Here is a 22,294-nt window from a genome sequence, read left to right as displayed (position 1 = left end):
GTCTTGTATGAGTTTTGATATTAAATATTAAAGAGATTTTAAGCCTTTACAAAGAATATTCTCAATTCTTCACTTTGTGTCTGAGGGTGGGTGTAGGTGTGATCATTAGCCAAATAAAGGAAGTTCCAAAAATCTTGGTGCAGTCTTCTTGTGCTTTAATACTATTAAAGCTTAAAACTACATGGAGATTTTTGCAGTCTCTTGTGTTATTTCTATCTCTACATCTCTAATTTATTTCCTTTTTTTTCTGTACTCACACAGCTATCACTGTAATTCAGGCCCTCTAGACTATTTGGCATATCCTTTTATTTGATCACCCTGCCTTTGTCAATACCTACACATAGACATTAAATTATTTTCCCAAAAGTATAGGTCTCATTATATTACCTCTTTCCATTTAATATGCTTCAGGGGGTTCTTATTTTCCTGTCGGATCAAACCTAAACTTCCTAGTTAGATATCCAAATCTCTTTACAGACTTACTCTTTCTATCTTCTTAGTCTTCTTGTATTTTATTCTCTTTCTCTGACTCTGTGATTGAGTTCTACTGATTTGTTCATTTTTCTGTACATGCTACTCTATCTCTCATCTCTTCTGATTGACTCTCATGTCTTGGAAGCTCTTCTTTCTCAAATCTCATCATCTTGGAATCTGTGGTTTCCTGAAAGACTCATCTCAGGCACCCCTTCTTTTTTAATAAAAATATACTAATATAATGCTAATATGCTCCTTAATAAAGCCATTTTGGATCCGGTTTGTATATATTCTCTATTCTTCACATTGGAATATAAATATTCTGTGGTCAATGAACTGTTTCATTTCTGTCTTCATATCCCCAGAGCTTACTTAGTATGTCGTATACTTATTGATAGATTAATTAATGATATGTGACTTTAATTGTTTAACATTTCCTTAATGATTCAATGTGACTTTGTGATGTTTTATGAGAATTATAATTCCTTTTTTGTCACTTAAAATTCTTAACAAGGAAGATAACTTTTATTACAAAGAAATAATAAATGAAAATTACTGTGAGATTCTGCTGCCTCCTTCTCTTTTTTAAACTGCATTAGCATCAGAATGTCTGGAGTATATCCTTGCTGGCAGGGTGGGGCAGTGAGTAAATTATGAAATTTATTTTCTGCCTAATCGCCTCTTCTGTCTCTATTTATTAAATGTGAGATGGTGTGTGACTTAGTTACATTATTTTCCACAAATGCTGAGAGATTGTGATAATTCAAAATATGCTGGAGTCAATTTCAAAAAGCCTATGTTAAGAAAATTTGCAAACTTTAATGATTTTTTATCAGTTTTATGTTATAGTAATATTTTTAGTTTTGTCAGCTTACCAATTCTCTAGCATTAGAACCTGTTTTCTAAATTCATGTTTGAAATTTTTCTAGAAATCTGAGGGTAATAAGTAGGACAAGCTAGTATTAGTTATAATAAAGATAAAATTTAGAATTTGTTTCCTAAATTTATTTTTATGAATAAATATAAATCAGATATTTAAGTGCTTTGAAATTCTTGAAGAGATAATTTTGCAAAAGAGCAACTCAATTTTTGCCTTTTTTGCCCCTTCCATTTGGCTGAGAAAATATCTTTGAGAATATAGATTTGCAGAATGGGGGAAAAGGTAGTTTTTATAATTGGCTTTTTAGAGGATGTGTGAAAACTTGCAAGTGACTATAGGAGAGTATGACCCTGAGAATTTCTCAACAGTTCATTGGAATAAGTGTACTTGTGAAATGAAACCTTTCTGGGAATATAATAAGTTACTTTTCAATGAGAGAATATTAAAAATAGAATTCTTTGACAAAAATACATTAAACTATTCTGTAATCATATCAGAGTTTTATTGTTTAAGAAATATTACTTTTTAGTATAATACTCAGGTCCCCATTTTCTTAGCATCTCATATATAACATGAAAAGTACATTTTTGATATGCAAAATTGAAGAGTAGGTCCATAATGTATATCATTGCTACCAAAGCACTAAAAATAGATGTAATAGTTAAAATTAAATTATGAGGCTGCTAGTAGCTTTAATAACTTTACTACATCAAAGTATTGATAGTAGAGGGAAATGTAGGAAAGAGGTAGAGAGTTACTTAGCTTATTACTCTATTTGCTGCCATGTTGGATTGCAGCTCACCACATGGGTTCTTTTAGGTTCACAGCTCCAGCCCCAAGACCCTCACTTCCTGCCGAGTCTGACCTTATAACCAGTTTTCTCCACCCACTAGCTCTCCCATGTCACATCTCAGGAACCAAACATAGTTTCTTAATTTTCTTGTGAGATCAGTTTCCTGTCTATTTGGTTTCAATTTCCTTTCTCTAAGGGTTTGTCTATACCTGCACATCTCAGTGGTAAATGACCTTCAGATCATTGAGAGGTGACGAACAACAAAATGACATTAATATAGAGAGAAGTTCTCTTCTAACAGTCCCCTTGTGATTCTCTTGGGAGACAAGCATGTTGAAATCTCCCCAATTAAAGGCTTTGGGAGATTAACATGCCTAGTTTCCCCAATGAATCATTTCAAATAACCAGCTTATACCTCTAAAGATTTTCTTACTAGAGGTGTATAAAATATTGCACTTTATAAAGAGGAAATTACAACAATATGGGGATAAAAGGGAAAGAAAACAAAGAAAACAAAAAAGATTGATAGATGCATTAACAAAAAGCCAATTGGTGGTATTCCCCTTTGGCATTAGAGTTCATATTCAGAATAAATATGTTCAGTTCAGTTCATTATATACCAAAGTTCAGTTCAGTTCATTATACACTAAAGTTCACTCTGGATCTTTTGATGCAGTATGTGGTTTTCATGGGCTTCCTTATGGCACCTTCTCCAAAAGATCCGCTTTCCTGATTCAGGGTGTTGGTGACTTTCTTTCTCCAAAATTTAATTTAGAATAATTATACATAGGGTACTGAATTTCTCCTTTACTTCTCTTTTACAAATATGTATTTAAAATATTTTAATTTCTTTTTTTTAAAACCCTTACCTTCCATCTTATTGGTTCTAAGGTAGAAGTTTGATAAGGGCTAGGCAGTGGGGGTTAAGTGACTTGCCAGTGTCACACACCTAGGAAGTGTCTGAGGCTAGATTTGAACCTAGGACCTCCCATCTCTAGGCTTGACTCTCAATATACTGAACCACCCAGCAGCCCCCTTAATTTCTTTTTAATGTAGAAAATAAACGTGATAAATATATTCAAAATATATTTTGAAGCAAACTTTTTGAATATCTACAACTTTATGAAGGAAGATGTGCTATGTTCTTAGTAAAAACTACAAAGAAGTTGTGATATGATCTTGTCTATTTAGTGGCTTAAATTCATATTAGTACATTTTGGCCTCTGGCATTGTATTCTGGGCAAATTTTTTTCCTCAGCCATTCAACAAACATTTGTTTAATAATTGCTACTATGAACCAGGTGAAATAAGTGATTGAGCTAACAAGTGAAACACAAGGGTGCCAGACACAATCAGGACCACACCCACAATCCCACAAGTGATAGAACTCACAAGATACCCTGGAAACCTACACAAGGGATGTGGGGAATGGGGTAATGACAGAATACACACACAGGCTAGTAACTGGCAGTTGACAGTTACTGGTCTGCCACCCAAGCCAGGGAATAACAGGGTTTGAAAGGTACTTTACTCTGGGCTCTTTCTTGGGGTTGCGGAAGACACAGGAAGTATGTAAAATAGTTTAATAGTGAGATTAAGGGGTAGGTGATAAGTGGCAAGGTCACACTAAATCTAAATAGCTAAGGATAAACTCAAGGGACTGGAAGATGGGAAGCAAGCTACACTGACACTAACTCAGGCTGTCAGGACAAGCCTGGCAGGTCAGAAGGGGAATGGGTGTCTCACTACTGGGTCCTCTTCAGCTCCAACGATGATTTCAGCTTTCCAGGAACTCTGGTACCACAGCAAATAAATCCTCAGGGAGATGAGCTAGTCTGGAATGTCACCATCCAGAACTAGATTCACTGCTCAACCTGATCTTCCTCACAGGGCAGATGGTTTCTTATAGGAGACAAACCACTTTCCTAGGCTCTACACTTCAGACAGTTAAGCTAAGCATCTAACTGCCATCAACCATACAAAGTCTCTCAAGAAAACCTTCTCTTCTCGGCTTACTGTTTCATACTTGGAACTTTCAACACTTGCCTGATAGCTTTGGCTGCTACCTTACTTTAAATCCTAATTTCCTCATATCACAGGTACCATACTAATACTAGTAATACAAAAGCAAAAATGAAATAATCATATTCTTAAGGAGCTTAAATTCTTTTGAAAAGAAACAAAAAGAATATAGATAAGCAAATTTAAAATACCTGTAAAGTAATATCTGCTAGAAAGGTATTATCAGCTGAGGAGAGCAAAGGCTTTCTTTTGATCTCACATGAAGTGAGTCTTTCTGAGAAGGAAGCTAAGGTTTCTGAGAGTCTGGAGTGAAGAGTGAGTAAATTCAAGGGATAGATGATATCCTGTGCAAAGACATAAAGGCATAAGATAGAATAGCAAGCATCTTGGTTTGGATGGATGTAATCTGTACTAAGTCTGTAAATGTAAGGTGGAGTCATATTTCAAAGGATTTTAATTCTTTGACAGAAGAATTTGTATTGGATATTAAAGGAAGAGTAGGAGTGGTTTAGGAAAATCATTTTAGCATTTATGTGGAAAATGGACTGGAGAGAGAAGAGGCTTGTGTCAGGGAATCTAAGTAAGAGATTATTGCAATAATTCAAGTGAGGAGAAAAGCCGCGACCGCCGTGCTGCGCACCTCCCAGCGCTCTCTATCTGCTTCGCCGCCCACCCTTGCCTGCCCTCCGCCATGTTCAGTGCCAGCCGCACCGCCATCGCTCGCCTTGCTGGAGCCACCTCCTGGCGCCCAGCTGCCAGCCTCCGCCAGGATGGCTGGAATGGTCTTAGTCATGAGGCTTTTTGAATTATTTCAAGGCGGGACTATGCATCAGAAGCAATTAAGGGGGCAGTTATTGGTATTGACTTGGGTACAACTAACTCCTGTGTAGCAGTGATGGAAGGGAAACAAGCAAAGGTGTTGGAGAATGCTGAAGGTGCCAGAACTACTCCCTCAGTTGTAGCCTTCACAGCAGACAATGAGCTCCTTGTTGGCATGCCAGCCAAACGACAGGCTGTCACCAACCCACACAACACATTCTATGCCACCAAGCACCTCATTGGTCGTCAATTTGATGATCCTGAAGTGCAAAAAGACATTAAAAATGTTCCTTTCATAATTGTCCGTTCCTCCAATGGTGATGCCTGGGTAGAAGCCCATGGGAAGCTATATTCCCCAAGTCAGATAGGTGCATTTGTGTTGATGAAGATGAAGGAGACTGCAGAAAACTATCTAGGACATTCAGCAAAAAATGCCGTTATCACTGTGCCTGTTTATTTCAATGATTCTCAGTGACAGGCCACCAAAGATGCTGGACAAATATCTGGCCTAAATGTACTTCGAGTGATTAATGAACCTACAGCTGCTGCCTTGGCTTATGGATTAGACAAATCTGAAGACAAAGTCATTGCTGTGTATGACTTAGGTGGTGGAACTTTTGATATTTCTATCCTGGAAATTCAGAAAGGTGTATTTGAAGTGAAATCTACCAATGGAGATACTTTTCTAGGTGGTGAAGACTTTGACCAGGCCTTACTCCAGCACATTGTAAAGGAGTTCAAGAGAGAGACAGGACTTGACCTGACCAAAGACAATACGGCTCTTCAGCGAGTACGGGAGGCTTCTGAGAAGGCCAAGTGTGAGCTTTCTTCTTCTGTGCAGACTGACATCAACTTACCGTATCTGACTATGGATGCTTCTGGACCCAAGCACTTGAACATGAAGCTAACTCGAGCTCAGTTTGAGGGGATCGTCACTGATCTCATCAGGAGGACTATTTCCCAATGCCAGAAGGCCATGCAAGATGCTGAAGTCAGCAAGAGTGACATTGGAGAAGTCATTCTAGTTGGTGGCATGAGCAGAATGCCCAAGGTTCAGCAGACAGTACAGGAACTCTTTGGCCGGGCCCCTAGTAAAGCTGTCAATCCTGATGAGGCTGTGGCTATTGGAGCTGCCATTCAAGGAGGCGTATTAGCTGGTGATGTCACCGATGTGCTACTTCTAGATGTTACTCTCCTTTCTCTGGGCATTGAGACATTAGGAGGTGTCTTCACCAAACTAATCAATAGGAACACAACTATTCCAACCAAGAAGAGCCAAATGTTTTCTACGGCTGCTGATGGTCAGACACAGGTAGAAATTAAAGTGGTGTGCCAAGGAGAGAGAGAGATGGCAGCAGACAATAAACTTCTTGGCCAATTTACTTTGATTGGAATTCCACCAGCCCCACATGGAGTTCCTCAGATTGAAGTCATATTTGACATTGATGCTAATGGAATTGTACATGTTTCTGCAAAGGATAAAGGCACAGGACGGGAACAGCAAATTGTGATCCAGTCTTCTGATGGGTTAAGCAAAGATGACATTGAAAATATGGTTAAGAATGCAGAGAAGTATGCTGAGGAAGACAGGAGAAAGAAAGAACGTGTAGAAGCTGTCAATATGGCAGAAGGAATTATTCATGATACTGAAACAAAGATGGAAGAATTCAAAGACCAACTTCCAGCAGATGAGTGCAACAAACTTAAAGAAGAAATCTCTAAAATGAGAGATCTCTTGGCTCGCAAAGATAGTGAAACAGGAGAAAACATCAGGCAGGCAGCATCTACTCTGCAACAAGCATCATTAAAGCTCTTCGAAATGGAAAAGATGGCCTCTGAGGGAGAAGGCTCTGGAAGTTCTACTTCTGGGGAACAGAAGGAAGATCAGAAAGAAGGGAAGCAATAATGTCACCAGTTGACTTTGACTGGAGCAGAAATCAGGAAAACATTTGTGAAGCTTAGGAATAGAGGGCACAAGGACCTTCCTGAGCAGAAATGGGCAAACTTTAGTCTTACTGTGTTTTTGCAGTATTCTATATGTAATTTCCTTAATGTATAAATTCTAGTGAGTGTATTAGCTAATTATCGTTTGACAGGTAATTCAGATAATACAAAGTTCTAAATGTTCATCCCCAGCCTATCTTTATTTTCCAGCTGCATGTAAAGAGGGGGATTCACCTATCATTTTAAAGGCTTGACACAGTTGTCTGCTGCAGTGACTAATTCCAAGGAGTGAAACAAAACTATGTCACAAAATTAAGGGTGGGGGGCCATAATCCTTAAAAGATTCAGTAAGGATAGGTCTGTCTAATTAGCCAAGTGTACTGATCTGTGACTGGTGGGTTTCCTTATCCATGGCCCATGTAGGACCAGCTGCATTGCTAGAGAAGGAGAAACTAGATTGAAAGAGATGGGTCTACTTTGTTTTATCTAGAACTATTCCTTTTGAAACAAGGTGATTAATGAGACTCTTCAACTTACCTAAAGCATACTGTTTTCTCCACCTTGCCTTTGCTTTGGGTACCTACTTCCTTGATAATTGTTCTTTTGATCCATTCTGGATTTTTTAAGAAAAATAAATACAAAAGAATGTTAAAAAAATAATTCAAGTGAGAGAGGAGGATACCTTGAACTAGGATGGTGACTATATGAGTAGATTTGGCAATTGATGTGATATATGGGTTGAAATAAGAGATATCAAAATGATACCAAGATTATGAACGTTGGTGAGTGGAAGGAAAATTGTACCTTCATAGAGAAAGGAAATTATTTGATTAAAAATTTAATTATTTGCAAAGTTTGAATTATTAAAATAAAGGTTTAAAAATTGCTTAAATTTTTTATTTCCTCCTTTTCTCTTATCTCTTGCCCTCCCCTCCAGTATTTGGCTTTTAGTAAGTCTTCCCACTGTCCCCTCCCTAATGTTATTCCCCTTTCCTATTATTCTCCTCTTACTATAGGGCCTTTTGAATGCCCCCACTCTCAACCTCTCTATCCCTTGTATTGCTCCCCTCCCCAACACCCTGTTTTTTTATTACCCTTCTACCTCTTTATAGGGCAAGATATAATTGTCTTCCCCAATGGATCTAGTAAAAAGGCAGGGAAACCCTGGGTTGTTGTTGAATGATCAGGTGGGTTTGATGACCTGACCTTTTTAGACAAAGAGCAAATGGTCACTCTTTGTCCCCAAACAAAACACTTTGGTGGGCAAGATGTTGCAGCAATCTGTGTCAGGAGTGTTCCTCCCTCTCTGGGTCAATTTCCGTGAGCATAAAATTTAAGTATTGCCTGCCACCAACTTCTTCCTCCCTTCCATTATATCAATCTTCTCCCCACATGCTTCTTTATGGAATATATTTTACCCAATTTTACCTTTTTCCCCTGCTTCTTCTTAGTATTATCTTCTTTTTGATCCCTAGTTTTTTATATTTTTTTGACATCATCTAATAGAGTTTATCGCCATACCCCTCTATGTATACTTCTTTTAGCTACTATGATGATGAGAAAAAAATTTAAGAGTTATAGATATCATCTTTTTATATAGGAATACATGTCATTTGACCTTAGAGTCCCTAAAATTTTTATTCTTATTTACCTTTTTTGATTCTCTTAAGTTCTGTAGTTGGGCATCAAATTTTCTATTTAAGTCTGGTTTTATGTTTTGTTAGGAATGCTTGGAAATAATGCTTGGAAATCTATTTTATTAAATGACCGTACTTTCCTCTAAAAGAATATAGTCAATTTTGCTGGATAGTTGATTCTTGGTTGTAGACCCAGTTCCATTGCCTTCCAGAATATATTCCATGCCTTCCTATCCTTCATTGTGGATGCAGGTGGGTCCTTTGTAATCCTGACTGGGGCTCCATGATATCTGAATTGTTTCTTTCTAGCAGTCTGTGGTGTCTTCTCCTTGGTCTGGAAGTTCTTGAGTTTGGCATTGTCACTTGGGGATTTAACCTAGGAGGTGATCTGTGGATTCTTTCAATCTCTATTTTACCCTATTATTCAAGAATATCAGGAGACCTTTATTGGATAATTTCCTATAGACTGATGTCTAGGCTTTTCCTTTGGTCATGATATTCAGGTAGTTCAATAATTCTTAAATTGCCACTCCTGGATCTATTTTTCAGGTCATTTGTTTTCTCAGTGAGGTATCTCATATAATTTTCCATTTTTTTATTCTTTTGATTTTGTTTTATTGCATCTTGTTGTCTTCTGAAGTCATTATCTGTCTGTAGGTCTAGCTCTCAATCCACTGAGCCACTTAGCTGCCCCCAGTAATTCATTCTTTTTTTTTTTTAACCCTTAACTTCTGTGTATTGGCTCCTTGGTGGAAGAGTGGTAAGGGTGGGCAATGGGGGTCAAGTGACTTGCCCAGGGTCACACAACTGGGAAGTGTCTGAGGCCGGATTTGAACCTAGGACCTCCCGTCTCTAGGCCTGACTCTCAATCCACTGAGCTACCCAGCAGCCCCCTAATTCATTCTTGATTAGAGAATTGCAAATTAAAACAATGCTGAGATTACCACATCACACACAGAGATCATACCACATCAGATTGACCAGTATGACAGTAAAGGAAAGTGATAAATGTTGGAGGTGATATGGAAAAATTGGAACACTTATGTATTGTTGGTGGAGTTGTAAACTGATGCAACCATTCTAGAGGACAATTTGGAACTATGATCAAAGGGCTATAAAACTGCATAGTCTTTGATCCTGTAATACCATTGCTGGATCTATATCCCAAAGAGATCATGAAAAAGGGATAAGGGAGCGACTTGTACAAAAATATAGCATTTTTTTGTAGTGGCAAAAAAATTGGAAATTGAGGGTATGTCCATCAGTTAGGAAATGTATATGTTGGTGGTTGAATACTATTGTGCTGTGAGAAATGGTAAGTAGGATGATTTCAGAAAAAGCTGGAAAGAACTACATGAACTAAACCAGAGTGAACTAAGCAGAACCGGGAGAACATTTTACACATTAACAGCAATTTTGCATGATGATCAACCGAAAGACAACTCTCAGCAATGCAATGGTCTTGGTCAATTCTGAGGGATTTATGACAGGGAATGCAATCCACTTTCAGAGAATGAGTTGTAATGAGATACAGACCCAGGCATATTATCTTTTACATCAGTTTATTTATAGTTTCATTTTGAGATTTTTTTTTGGTATGAGTAAGCTTTTATAATAATGACCAATATTGAAGTGTCTTTTGCATGATAGTGCATATATGACCCAGATCAAATTGCTTACCATCTTCAAGTTGGGGGAGAGATGGAGGTTTGGATCTTATAATTTTGGAAAACATATTAAAAATTATTACATATAATTGAGAAAATCAAATGTCTTAAAAATAATTTTCATCCATTTAATAATGGTTTTTCTTTCTATAGGGGAATTTGTTCCATTTATATTAATGTTTATAACAGTTAAATTTGCTATTTATTATCATTTTGTCATGATTCTCAGATGAAAATTATCATCGTTAACTAAAACATCTTTCTTGAGTGTGTGTGTTGTGTGTATGTGTCTACACCATTGAGTTTAGAGGCCCGGTAGGAAGGACCCCAATGATCTGGAAAAACCATATAAAAATTTTAGGCCCTCCCTTATTACCTCAGAAGGAGTCTGATTTTTTTTCATTTATGGAGTGTTTACATTACTTTGTTGTAAATTTTAGGCTAAATATGCATTTCTTAGTTTCTAAACCTTTTCTGTATCATCTGCTGATCTTTGTAAATCATCTACAGCTTTTGCAAAACTCCCTCAAAATTCCCATTTAATTTCTTATGTTAACCAGTGATATAGGGAACTTGCATTAGGGAAAGTTGAGATGTAGAAAGTATAACTCTGTGTTTGTGTGTATGTGTTTGCAGTTCTATATGTGTATCTGTGTATATGGACTTTGTTCAATTATATGCAATTGAACAAAGTTTCCATAATCCATCTCATTAACTAAAGGTTTGTGAAAACTGTACTCCCAACTGAAACTCCCATAGTTTTAAAGTTTGACTGCCTTTAATCTGATTTAGTAGATTTTTTTTATCTTTTCTTCCTCCTTGTTGATTTCCTTCTTCATATCTTGTAAATTTGTTAATTTCATTCCTTTTATTATTCATTTTGTATCTTTAATCTTCATTTCTGATTTAGTTGTTGATATTTTAGGAAGGAGGAGAGTATTTTTACTTCTTTGATTATATTTTTTTAAATATAGACAAATTACTAATATAAATTTTTATAAGGAAAAACTAATAATTAGAATGATTAAAGAATGGAATGTAAGTTTTTGTTAGGATTATTTGGGTTGCTCATTTTAAAAAGTTTTCTTTTGTTGAATTTTAGTAATCTTACTTCTTTTAGATTATTTTTAGGATTCAAATGAATTATTGTTTCAGCTATACCTGGTCTGTCCCCAAGATAGATTTGATTAAGTCCCACGTGGCTAAACTTTAATTTTTTTTGTTGTTTTTTTGAGTTTCTTTTCTGCCTTTTTTCCTCCTTTCAGAATGAGCATTTTTCTTTATCTACTTAATTATAGAAAGAGAACAACATCCAGAAAATAAAATTATTTTTATAATGTGTTTTTAAAGTATGCTGTCTTTGCATTATTCTTATGGAATGGAAAAAAATATATTCCCCTTTCTTTCCCCACTGAACTAATACCGTGACCATATTTGATGGCTTATTTTCTCATGGTAGTTGTTCATTACCTCTCTGCAATCAAGAAGGGGGAGGTATGCTTAATTATCTGTTTTCAACCTTCCTTGGCTTTTCATTTATTTAAGTTTGACTTTTTATTTTTCATTTATACTATATGTATATTTATGGATTTTGTCTTATGTATATATTATGTACTTATACATTATTTGATTCTGTTTATTTTGCTTGTCACCAATTAATACAAATTAAATCTTCCCATGTTAATCTGGATTCCTAATATTTTACATTTCTTATTCCACAGTAATATCCTCATTACTGAAATATCTTTTTTTCATCCTTTCCCTTATTGATGGGCACCATTTTTGCTATCACAAAGAATATTACTACTAATATTTTAATGTATATTTGATTTTTTTATTATCAGTATCCTTTGGGTGGGTGATATAAGCCCACTAGTGCAGTTCTTGGGCCAAAGAGTATGGACATCTTTGTAAATTTTCTCACATAATTACAAATTTATATATACTCTAGTTAAATCAATTCACTGTTATCTCATCATTGTGTTAGTATGTGAATTCCCATAACCACTTTATCTTTATAAAATGTTGCTCTTTATCAACATTTTTTTCCTTATTAATTAGCAAAATACAACATAGGTATATGTATGTATAAGTTATATTAAGGTAGAGAATGAGAAAAAAAGACATTGTGTCCTAATAAAATTTTGAGGAAGGAATAATTTAATTTTTTTGGAAAATTTAGGTCGTGAGCATTTTGGATTTTCATATTTTATGGATAAACTATTTCTATTAAAGGAAATCGAGTTCCAAAGCAGTAGGATATAGTTAAATTTAACATGAAAATAATTTATATAATTTGTTCTATTATTTATTTTAGATCTTGAAAAATAATTTCAGAAGTAGCCTTTGTACTGGAACTGAGACAGGAGAAGCTGTGTACCATGCATTAGGATACTGAAGAGAAATAATTCTAGAATTAAATAGTTATTTGGATTGTGAAGAAGAAAAGGAGAAAGCAAAAATGGGACGGAAGAAAATACAGATTACTCGGATTATGGATGAAAGGAACAGACAGGTAAGTAAGATAGTTAATTGTTTAATTAAAAGCTTTCACTGTAATAGAATTAGTTCATTTTATCTTATTTTAATTGTAAATTCCCTGAGATTTTTTTCACCCAGATTTAAATTAAAAACTTGCTGACTATTATGATAAGACTGAATGTGCTCTGCTTAACATATTTTGGCCTTCAAATTTTAAATTTATAGTTCAATTCCCATTCCAAATATTGTAATCTTTTCCCCATAGTAATGTTTTGGTCAAGGTTTTTCAGTGAATTCAATTCACTATAGAATGTAATTTAATTTAACCTTTGAGGGAGATTTATCTGAAGTAGAATATAGGATTGAATGGCATTAGGAAAATTTTAAGACCACTGAGGAAACAATTTTAGTAGTCAATGTTAAAAATATGGCTCCATTTTTAGTGTTCTACTAGTGTTACTATTGTTATAAATAAAAGGGGTAGGAGAAGGTAAACTGAGTACTACCACTCTTAAATGGATGACAGCAGTGGTTGTTCAGATATGTGGCTAGAGCAAGATCATCTGAGTCTTGCCACCTAGCTAGATGTTGTATCACCTCCCTCCTTTATAACAGTGCCCAGGCAGGATCCTTCAGGTCAGTAGATGGTATCCCTTCAGGTCCCACATGGGATTGATTAATGATGGATATTGGGCTCTTTTGGCCTTGGACATGTTTATCTGACTGCGTTGCTCCCTTCCCAGAGAAGTGATGAAACAACCATTCCAGGAAGGTACTTGAATAGCTTTATAGATATTTAACAAAGAAGGAATATTAGGAAATGGGAAGAGGAATAGGGAAATGCTAAACTAATTTGATAATAATAATCCCTCAGAGCTGTAGGCAGGCGAGTGATTCTGGCTTGTTATTAGCTCCTCTGGCTCAGCCTGGCCACAGCCAAACCAGAGCAAGCAAGCTGTTGTTTGAAGTCTTTCAGCTTCTTCTTGCCAGATGTTATGCCTTTACAGCCTTCAGGAACCACCCCTTTTTTCCACCCTCTTCTTCTTCTCCTGCCCACTTCCTGGATCCCTCCCAGGCCCCGGGATACCTAGATACCTAAAGATGGTTTGAATACCTAAATATCTAGGGGACAGAAGAATAAGAGGATTCACGGTCTGGATACAGATTGGCAAGTGTTAATGAGGTACAAGACAGGAATTCTTGCAAGGTTGAGCCAAGCAAGCCTCAGATCCCAATAGACTAGGGTCTACATATCTTAGGTCCAAGGGAAATGAAAAGAACCAAAAACCAGGGCTGCCAGGGTATTTATACCCGGCTGGCCAACCGCTTTCTCCCCTGTCCTCATGGCCTCTGGGAACATTCTGATGTCCAGCGGTCTTCACCTGTCAATCAACGGTGGGACTCCCAGCTCCCAGAGTTTCAATATAACACTATATAGCAGTAAAACATGAAAAATAAGTGTCTTAAACTAAAACTAGAATGTGATAGTTTTTTCTGAAGTATCATCTATACATAGGTTTGAGAATTACTTGAGACAAGCAATAAGCAATAATTTTGATAAGATTACATTTTGTGACAGCAGTGGTCATACCTGTGTGCTTTTTTTAATATTTGACTAACTCTAATGAAACTTGATTGAGCTTAGTTTCCCCACCTTTAAATAGTTCTTTTTAGTTGAGTGGTGGACTTAATGGCTTGCACACATTTTATTGTTCACTTTTGTTGTGTTTTAAATTCAGTAATATTAGAGAAGGGATATTACTTCAAAAAACATGCAAAAGTTGCAGTTCTTGCTATGGGGAGTTCAAGCATTTATAAGATCTTTTTAGCCCACAGTGAAGCAACATCTGTTGAACTACATTGCAGAGAGTATGAAACAGTACTAAGAACTGACAAACTGCCTCCTGCAAAACAACCTATTTAATCCTCAGAAAACAGTCATTGACTTTTAGGGGGACCTGGATATTTGAAGGAGTGTAATTTATTTCTCTACAGTGCAGAATAAGCTTCTTTCAGTTGTAAAAATATTGACAAAATGAAAAGATAAATAACTGCTTAGAGTTGCTATGAAGAAAAAATTGCTCATCATGAACAAAACTATAAAGTAATGTAGGTGGGTAAAAAGAAATTTGTATTAACTATAACTTGTCAAAAGAATTTCATTTACCCTGTAAGATTTGGCAATCTTTGTGGAATTGTAAAACATTTATCCTCAGAACTGTTTGAGGAGATTTAAAAAATTTTTTTTTCTAAAATCTAGAAATCCTGTTTCCATTGAAGATGGCTATAATCTGATAAATATATTGATATTTTGAGATATAGAATTGATCCATAATTATATATTATCAAATATAGTTAGAATATTGCACCATGTCACAAAATGTTAAAAATATATCTAAGAGGGGCAGGTAGCTGGCTCAGTGGAGAGAGAAAACCAGGCCTGGAAATGGGAGGACCTGGGTTCAAATTTGACCTCAGATGCTTCCTAGCTATGTGAACCTAGGCAAGCCAATGTATCCCTAAATTGCCTAAACCTTACCATTCTTCTGCCGTGAAACCAGTACTTAGTATTGATTCTAAGATAAAAGGTTAGTGTTTTAAAAAATAGATATGTGAATTTATATGTACAAATATAGATATCTAAGAGATTTATTACAGATAAATTAGTTTAACTCCTTAGTTATATATAAAGAAGCTGATACTCAGAAAAGTAAAGGTTTAGGCTTTCACTAGGAATAAGTGGCAGATCTAGGATTCAAACCCAGGCCCTTTGACTACAAATCCAGAACTCTTTCTATTTTAGCAGATAATCAAAAACCTTTATACATTGTAATTAGATATCTGGATTCTGATAATGAATTCTGCCAATTACCATATAGCTTTAAATAAAACTATGCTGTCAAAGATAAATAAGTGTATGTGTGCATGCCTGCAAATGGTTTTCTTTGTCACTAGTTGTGATTTTGTATCATGATTATGGAAGAAAAGATCCTTTTCACTTTTCAAACTTAGTAAAGTGTAGAATTAATTGTTTATCATTGTTATGGAGTTATTTTCTGCCTTTGCTTATTATTATTTGCTTATTTTTTTCAGTATCATTTAAGAAGAATTTTGTTATACCTTTTGTATGAATTAAGATTTTAAAATCTCCTTAAGACATGATAAGCTTGGAGAATTAAAAGGGAATGTGGCAGCTATACTGGGATTTAAAAAAGGTAGTTTCAGGGGGAGAAGCTATCATTGAAAGAACCACCTATATGAAGAAATTCAGGAATATCTTGACTGCATGGGAATCTTGCGAGCAGGAAAGCATTGGAGTATTATGGGTGCTTGCAAAGTTGGACAGAAATCTTTGCCGGGTAATGCAAACAGGCCTCATTAAGTAATGTAACTATTGAATAAATGAAGGGAAGAAGTTAGGGTTGATGAATAAGGAAACAGATTTGGAATATAATTTCAGACCCTCAAAGTCTTTCTGTAAAAGCAGTAGGCTCTGACAGTATAAGAAGAGGTGGTATCATGAAGCTATTTATTTTAATCTCGCCTTCTTGCAGAGTAATAAAGATTATAAAAACTAAACATCACAAAATATTAATATCATTTCTCTTAATTTATAAAATACATGCCATACTTGAAAGAAATGAAATGGTTTTCATCAATATGTTTCAAACTTTATCTTCAATATTTGAAATGTGGAAGAGGAAGATGTTTAAGTTAATGTTTACCACTCACTGTATTGGCAGTATAAGTCATATAAAGGACCCTTGTATAAAACCTGCAATTATATAGACATGAAGGTTGAAGAAATATTCTAGTTAGTATATATGAGCAGAATGGGTTGATTTGAAAGAATTTGCTTACATTAAAAGTTTTTAAATTTTATTTCCTCCCAATTATGTAATGTAATAAGAGCGGGGCTAGCTAATGTGTGGGAGAAGAGAGGGTTAGAATTAGGCCAGCCCCAGAGGCTGTAGGCTTGAGTACAGGATGTGGATGTACCAGAGATCCTGCACCCAAACTGGCAGAGAGATAGGTGAAATTCTCCCTTGCTAGTAAAGCCAAGCTCCTTTAAGTTCACAATTCTATAGCCCTGCCCTGAGAAGGAAGTAATTCCGATTGATAAAAGGATGGAGTCAAACAGGAAGGACAAATGGCACTTCCTGGACTCAACTGCTAATGGAGTTGACAAGCTGTAGCCCTTTAGAATGTCCAGACTGGTGATCTCACTTGGCCTATGATAAAGTAAGGCAATGACTTTAGGTTCTTAGGCTTAGAGGTTTAAAGGGGTTTATTGATGATAAAGGTATTAAATGAATTGGGATTGGAAAGTGGGTGAGGTAATCTAAAAACCTATGCCAGCTAACTTCTAAACTAGTCCAGAACACTGAAGGTCTTATGGAGCAGAGGATAAGAATGGCTTGGGGCCAGACTTAAATGCTGATGTGCTTCCCTATTGACCCAGGACTGATGAGCCCTGGGCCAGATGGTATTGTCTTGTTGGTTGAATTATATATATTCTTCCCTAAAGGATAATTGGATTTGCCAGATGAATTGTTAGTATTTGGCCACCTATCATAGCTTGAGCCTACCTGCCTAAGGGGAAAACTAAACCCACATTCCACCTCCCTCCTTCCTTCCAAAAGTAAAAGGAGAAGTGAAGTCAGGGCTGTGGGACCCTTCTTATATAACCACACTTCAACTGTCAATCCTGGCACCAGCCCCTGTCTCATGCCAGGCTTGACAGTTGAAGTGTGGTTCTGTATTCTAAACTGGGCAACTGCTAGCTTGCATCCATGCAAAACATGGCTGCAAGATTTTACATACTATAATAAAAAACAGTTTCCAACATTTTAAAAAGAATTTTGAATCTCAAATTCTCTTCCATCTCCACCTGGCTGAGATGGTAAACAATGTGTTATAGATTTTACTTGTGCAATCATATAAGACATTTTTTCATATTAATCCTTTTGTGGAAGGAAATAAACAAAAAAAGAAAGTGAGAAAAGTTTGCTTTGCTCTGGATTCAGATTCCATCAGTTCTTTCCCTGGAAGGAGACGGCATTTTTCATCATGAATCTTTTGGGATTATTTTGGATCATTGCATTGCTGAGAATAGCTAAATTATTCAGGATTGTCTATTGTACGATATTCCTGTCACTGGGCATAATGTTCTCGTTTCTGCTTACTTCGCTCTGCTTTAGTACATGTACATCTTCAGGTTTTTCTGAGCTCCTCTTGATCATCATTTTCATATAGATAATAGTATTCCACTACAATCATATACTATAACAACCATTCCCCAAATGTTGTGTCCCTTCACTTTCCAATCTTTGTCCCCACAAAAAGAGCTGCTTTAAAATATTTTTGTCTATAGCCCCCCTCCCTTTTTGAGATACAAATTTAGCAATCATGTTGTTGGGTCAAAGGTATGCATAATTTTAAAGCCCTTTGGGCATGGGTCCAGATTGCTCTCCTGAATGGTTGAATCAGTTCACAACTGCCCCAACAGTGCATTAGTGCCTCAGTTTTCCCACATTCCCTCTAAGTTTTGTCATTTTCCTTTTCTTTATAATAGGCAACCTGATAGCTGTGGGGGCAGTACCTCATAGTTGTTTTAATGTGCATTTCTAATATAGTGATTTTAGAGCATTTTTTTGCATAGCTATAGAGAACCTTAATTACTTTGTATGGAAACTACCTGTCCATATCCCTTGACCATCAATTGGGGAATGTCTTGTATTCTTACATAATACATTCAACTCATTTCTCTGTTTTTGAGAAATGAGACCTTTATTAGAGAGACATAATAATGTCTTGCACCTTTATGATTACTGTGTTTTACTCTCCATCCTATTTCTCCATTTAGTTTCTGACTACCACATCCCCCCAATTTGCCCTCTTTTCTATCAGCACCACTAGCATTCTTTTCCCCTCATACTTTCCTATAGGATAGGATAGATTTTCTATACCCAATTGATTGTGTATATTCTTCCCCCATTGAGCCAATTTTGATGAGAGTATGGTTCATGTTCTCCTCTCTTCACCTCCCCCATTTCCCCCTCCCCCATAAAAACTCTTTCATGCCTCTTTTATTTGGGATAATTTATCCCATTTTCCCCCCTTCCCATTGCTCCTAATGCATTCCTCTTTCTCATGCCTTAATTTAAATTTTTAAAAATATCCCATAATATTCAATTCACACCTTGCCCCCTCTGTCTATGTATATTACTTCAAACTGCCCTAATAATGATAAAGTTCTTAAGAATTATAAGAATCATCTTCCTACATAGGCATATAAATAGTTTAACCATATTGAGTGTCTTGATTCCTCTTCATTGCTTATCTTTTTATATTCTCCTGAGTCTTTTATTGAGAGTCAGATTTTCCCTTTATTGAGAGTCCAGATTTCTGTTTCCATTCCATTCCAGTAATGTTTGATAGTCACCTATTGCACTGAATAACCAATATTATGCTCAGTTTTGCTTGGTAAAAATGATTCTTGGTTGAAGTCCTAGTTCCTTTTCCCTCTGGAATAATTCTAGGCTCTCCAGACCTTTAATGTAGAAGCTGCTAAATCTTGTTACTATGACTGTAGTTCCACAATATTTGAATTACATCATTTTGGCTGCTTGCAATATTTTCTTCTTGATGGGATTTCTGGAATTTGGCTATAATATTCCTGGGAATTATCCTTTTGGAATCTCTTTCGTGAGGCAATCAATGTATTCTTTCAATTTCTATTCTGCCCTCTGGTTCTTGAATATTAGGATATTTTTTCCTTGAGAATTTCTTGAAAAATTATATCTAATATTGTTTTTTTGTTCATGGCTTTCAGGTAGTCCTATATTTCTTTTTTTTAAATTATTTTTATTTTAAACCCTTAACTTCAGTGTATTGGCTCCTAGTTAGAAGAGTGGTAAGGGTAGGCAATGGGGGTCAAGTGACTTGCCCAGGGTCACACAGCCGGGAAGTGTCTGAGGCCGGATTTGAACCTAGGACCTCCTGTCTCTAGGCCTGACTCTCAATCCACTGAGCTACCCAGCTGCCCCCTAGTCCTATATTTCTTAGATGATCTCTCCTGGATTTATTTTCTAGGTTTGTTTTTTTTCCAGTGAAATATTTCACATCTTTTTTAAAAATTCTTTTTACTTTGATTGTTTTTTGATGTCTCACGGAGACATTAGCTTTCACCTGCCCAATTCTAATTTTAAATTCATGATTTTCTCAAGTGAGTTTTTGTACCTCCTTTTCTATTTGGCCAATTTTACTTTGTAAAGAGTTTATTTTCCTCAGTGAATTTTTCTACCTCTTTTTCCATATGTCCCAATCTTCATCATTTCTTTTGTGTATTTTTGTATATTTTTTTCTATTTGGCCAATTCTGCTTTTTTAAGGACTCCTTCCCTTCAGTGGATTTTTGTGTCTCTTTTACCAATTGGCCAATTCTGTTTTGAAGTATCAATTTTTAAAATTTTTTTTGTGCCTTACTTTACTAAGCTCTTGGCTTTTTTCATGATTTTCCTGTATCACTCATTCCCCCCTCCCCCAATTTTTCCTTCTACTCCCTATTTTTTAAATTCTTTTTTAGCTCCTCTATGAATTCTTTTGTGATATGAGACTGTATTTTTCTTGGCGTATATATTGGGATGTAACAATATTGAATTTCTTGTCTTCTGAGTTTGTGCTTTGGTCTTCCCTGTCACTACAATACCTTTCTTTGTTAAGTTTCATTTTTTGTTGTTTGTTCATTTTCTAGTTTTCTTCTTTAACTTAAAAAAGTGTTAAAGTTATGATCTAAAACTGTGGTGAAAGGATCACTGTTCCAAGTTTTAGGTCCTTTGTGCAGCTGCCTTTAGATCTAGCTCTGTATATATAAGCTTTTACTTCTTTCAAGGTTAAGTCCAGCCTGTGTTCTGGTCTGTTAGTATCCATCTTTTTTGTGGGTCATGCTGCTCTAGAATTCATTTTTGGAGGGCAGTTTTGTAGAGATCAGATGGGTCTATGTACCTTCTCTGTTATCTTGGTTCTACCCTTTGATTTGCTTACATTTTTTTAAACATTTTTTAATATTCATTTTTAACATGTTTACATGCTTCATGCCCCTACTTTCCCCTTCACCCCCACTCTCCCCCCACCCATGGCCAATGTACATTTCCACTGGTTGTAACATGTGTCATCAATCAAGACCTATTTCCAAATTGTTGATAGTTGGATTGGTGTGGTAGTTTCGAGTCCACGTCCCCATTCATGTCCACCTCAACCCATGTGTTCAAGCAATTGTTTATCTTCTATGTTTCCTCTCCTGCAGTCCTTCGATTTGCTTACATTTTAAAATTGAATTAGTTCCAGAGATCTCATTACTGGAAAAAATATTAACATATTTGCATAATAAACAAGACTGATTATGAGTAAATATATCAGAACTCATAGAAATGATTTGCTTTTTTAAAAAAGCAAAGATTATATATTCTCAAATAATTTTTTCAATAGTTTGGACAGTTTTCTGTCTTCCTGGGTCATTCATATTGCTGTCTTGCTGGTTTTTCATATGAGAGGAAACCTAAAAAGTCTTGTGAATCCAATGACGTACTTCTTGTGATGTTTTTGGACACAAAACATTACCACAAGGACTTTAGAAAGTGTTGCTAAGATTATGGAATCTTAGGCAAGAAACTGAAAACCTTTGTGAACACTTAGGGAGATTTTCATCACTCATAGTAAGCATGGACTTTCAGAGAAACCAAGTTACATTGATGAAAAGTGAAGTGAGCAGAACCAAGAGAAAAACTTCTTTAGTAATAATACTGAACAAATCACTTCAAAGCACTTAATAACTCTTATCAGTATAGTAAATACCAAGATTCTAGAAAACCTATGATGAAAAATATATTCTTTACCTCTTGACAGATGTGATGACAAGATGAAGAACGAGATGTACATTTTTGATCATGGGCAGTGTGAGAATTTCTTTTGATTGATTATGTATATTTGTCACAAGGATTTTGTTTTACTTTTTTCCTTTTCCCAGTTGTGGGGTCATGCAGAAGGGGAGAGAAAATAAATGCTTCGTAATTGGGAGTAAAAAACTCTTTTTTAAGGGTCTTAAAAACTTTAAGTTATTGAATCTATTTTTCAAGTTTGCAAATTGAGAATAAAACTCAAAATTCAATTCCAAAAAAATTGTTTTTATTAAATAGTGTGTATGAGGTTCTAAGAATACAAAGAAAAATAAAATATTCCTTCTGTCAAAAATTTATATTCTTTTGAGGGGGGAAGAATACAACATATATAAACAAGTTTATAGAAAAATATTTATTTGTCCATATTCTCTGCTTCTATTAGACTTATTTCCCAAGGAAATAGACAGAAAAATTGGGTCTGCATAACAAATTGTTCTTAAAGTACTTGTAGTACTAGAGAACTTTGAGGAAATATATGTATGTAAATCTATTGGAATATTTCTATTCTATAAATAGTAATGATGAAAATGGTAAACTAATTTAAACTCATGTAGAATAAAGCAAGTAGAAATAGGAAAACTAAATTTTCAACTATAACAGTGCCTATGGAAAGAACCA

The 22,294-nt window shown here is 35.6% G+C and overlaps 2 protein-coding genes across 6 annotated transcripts in view; both read left to right on the top strand.

Annotated features, from left to right (window-relative positions):
* Positions 1 to 22,294, top strand: part of MEF2A (myocyte enhancer factor 2A) — a 197,750-nt gene that overhangs the window by 64,649 nt on the left and 110,807 nt on the right. For all 5 annotated transcript variants that reach the window (XM_044665418.1, XM_044665416.1, XM_044665415.1 and 2 more), the window contains exon 3: positions 12,554 to 12,751. In XM_044665418.1, the coding sequence (XP_044521353.1) occupies positions 12,698 to 12,751 (54 nt within the window). In that variant the 5' untranslated portion in view covers positions 12,554 to 12,697. The remainder of the gene's footprint in view (positions 1 to 12,553; positions 12,752 to 22,294) is intronic.
* Positions 4,861 to 7,117, top strand: LOC123238078 (stress-70 protein, mitochondrial-like). The gene is given in 1 exon segment (XM_044665412.1): positions 4,861 to 7,117. A coding segment is annotated over 1 exon segment (2,034 nt). The 3' UTR covers positions 6,895 to 7,117.

Source organism: Gracilinanus agilis, chromosome 2 (genome assembly GCF_016433145.1).
Source record: "Gracilinanus agilis isolate LMUSP501 chromosome 2, AgileGrace, whole genome shotgun sequence".
NCBI lineage: Eukaryota > Metazoa > Chordata > Mammalia > Didelphimorphia > Didelphidae > Gracilinanus > Gracilinanus agilis.
The sequence above is the reverse complement of the archived record's forward strand: the minus strand, read 5'-3'. Positions and strand labels throughout refer to the sequence as shown.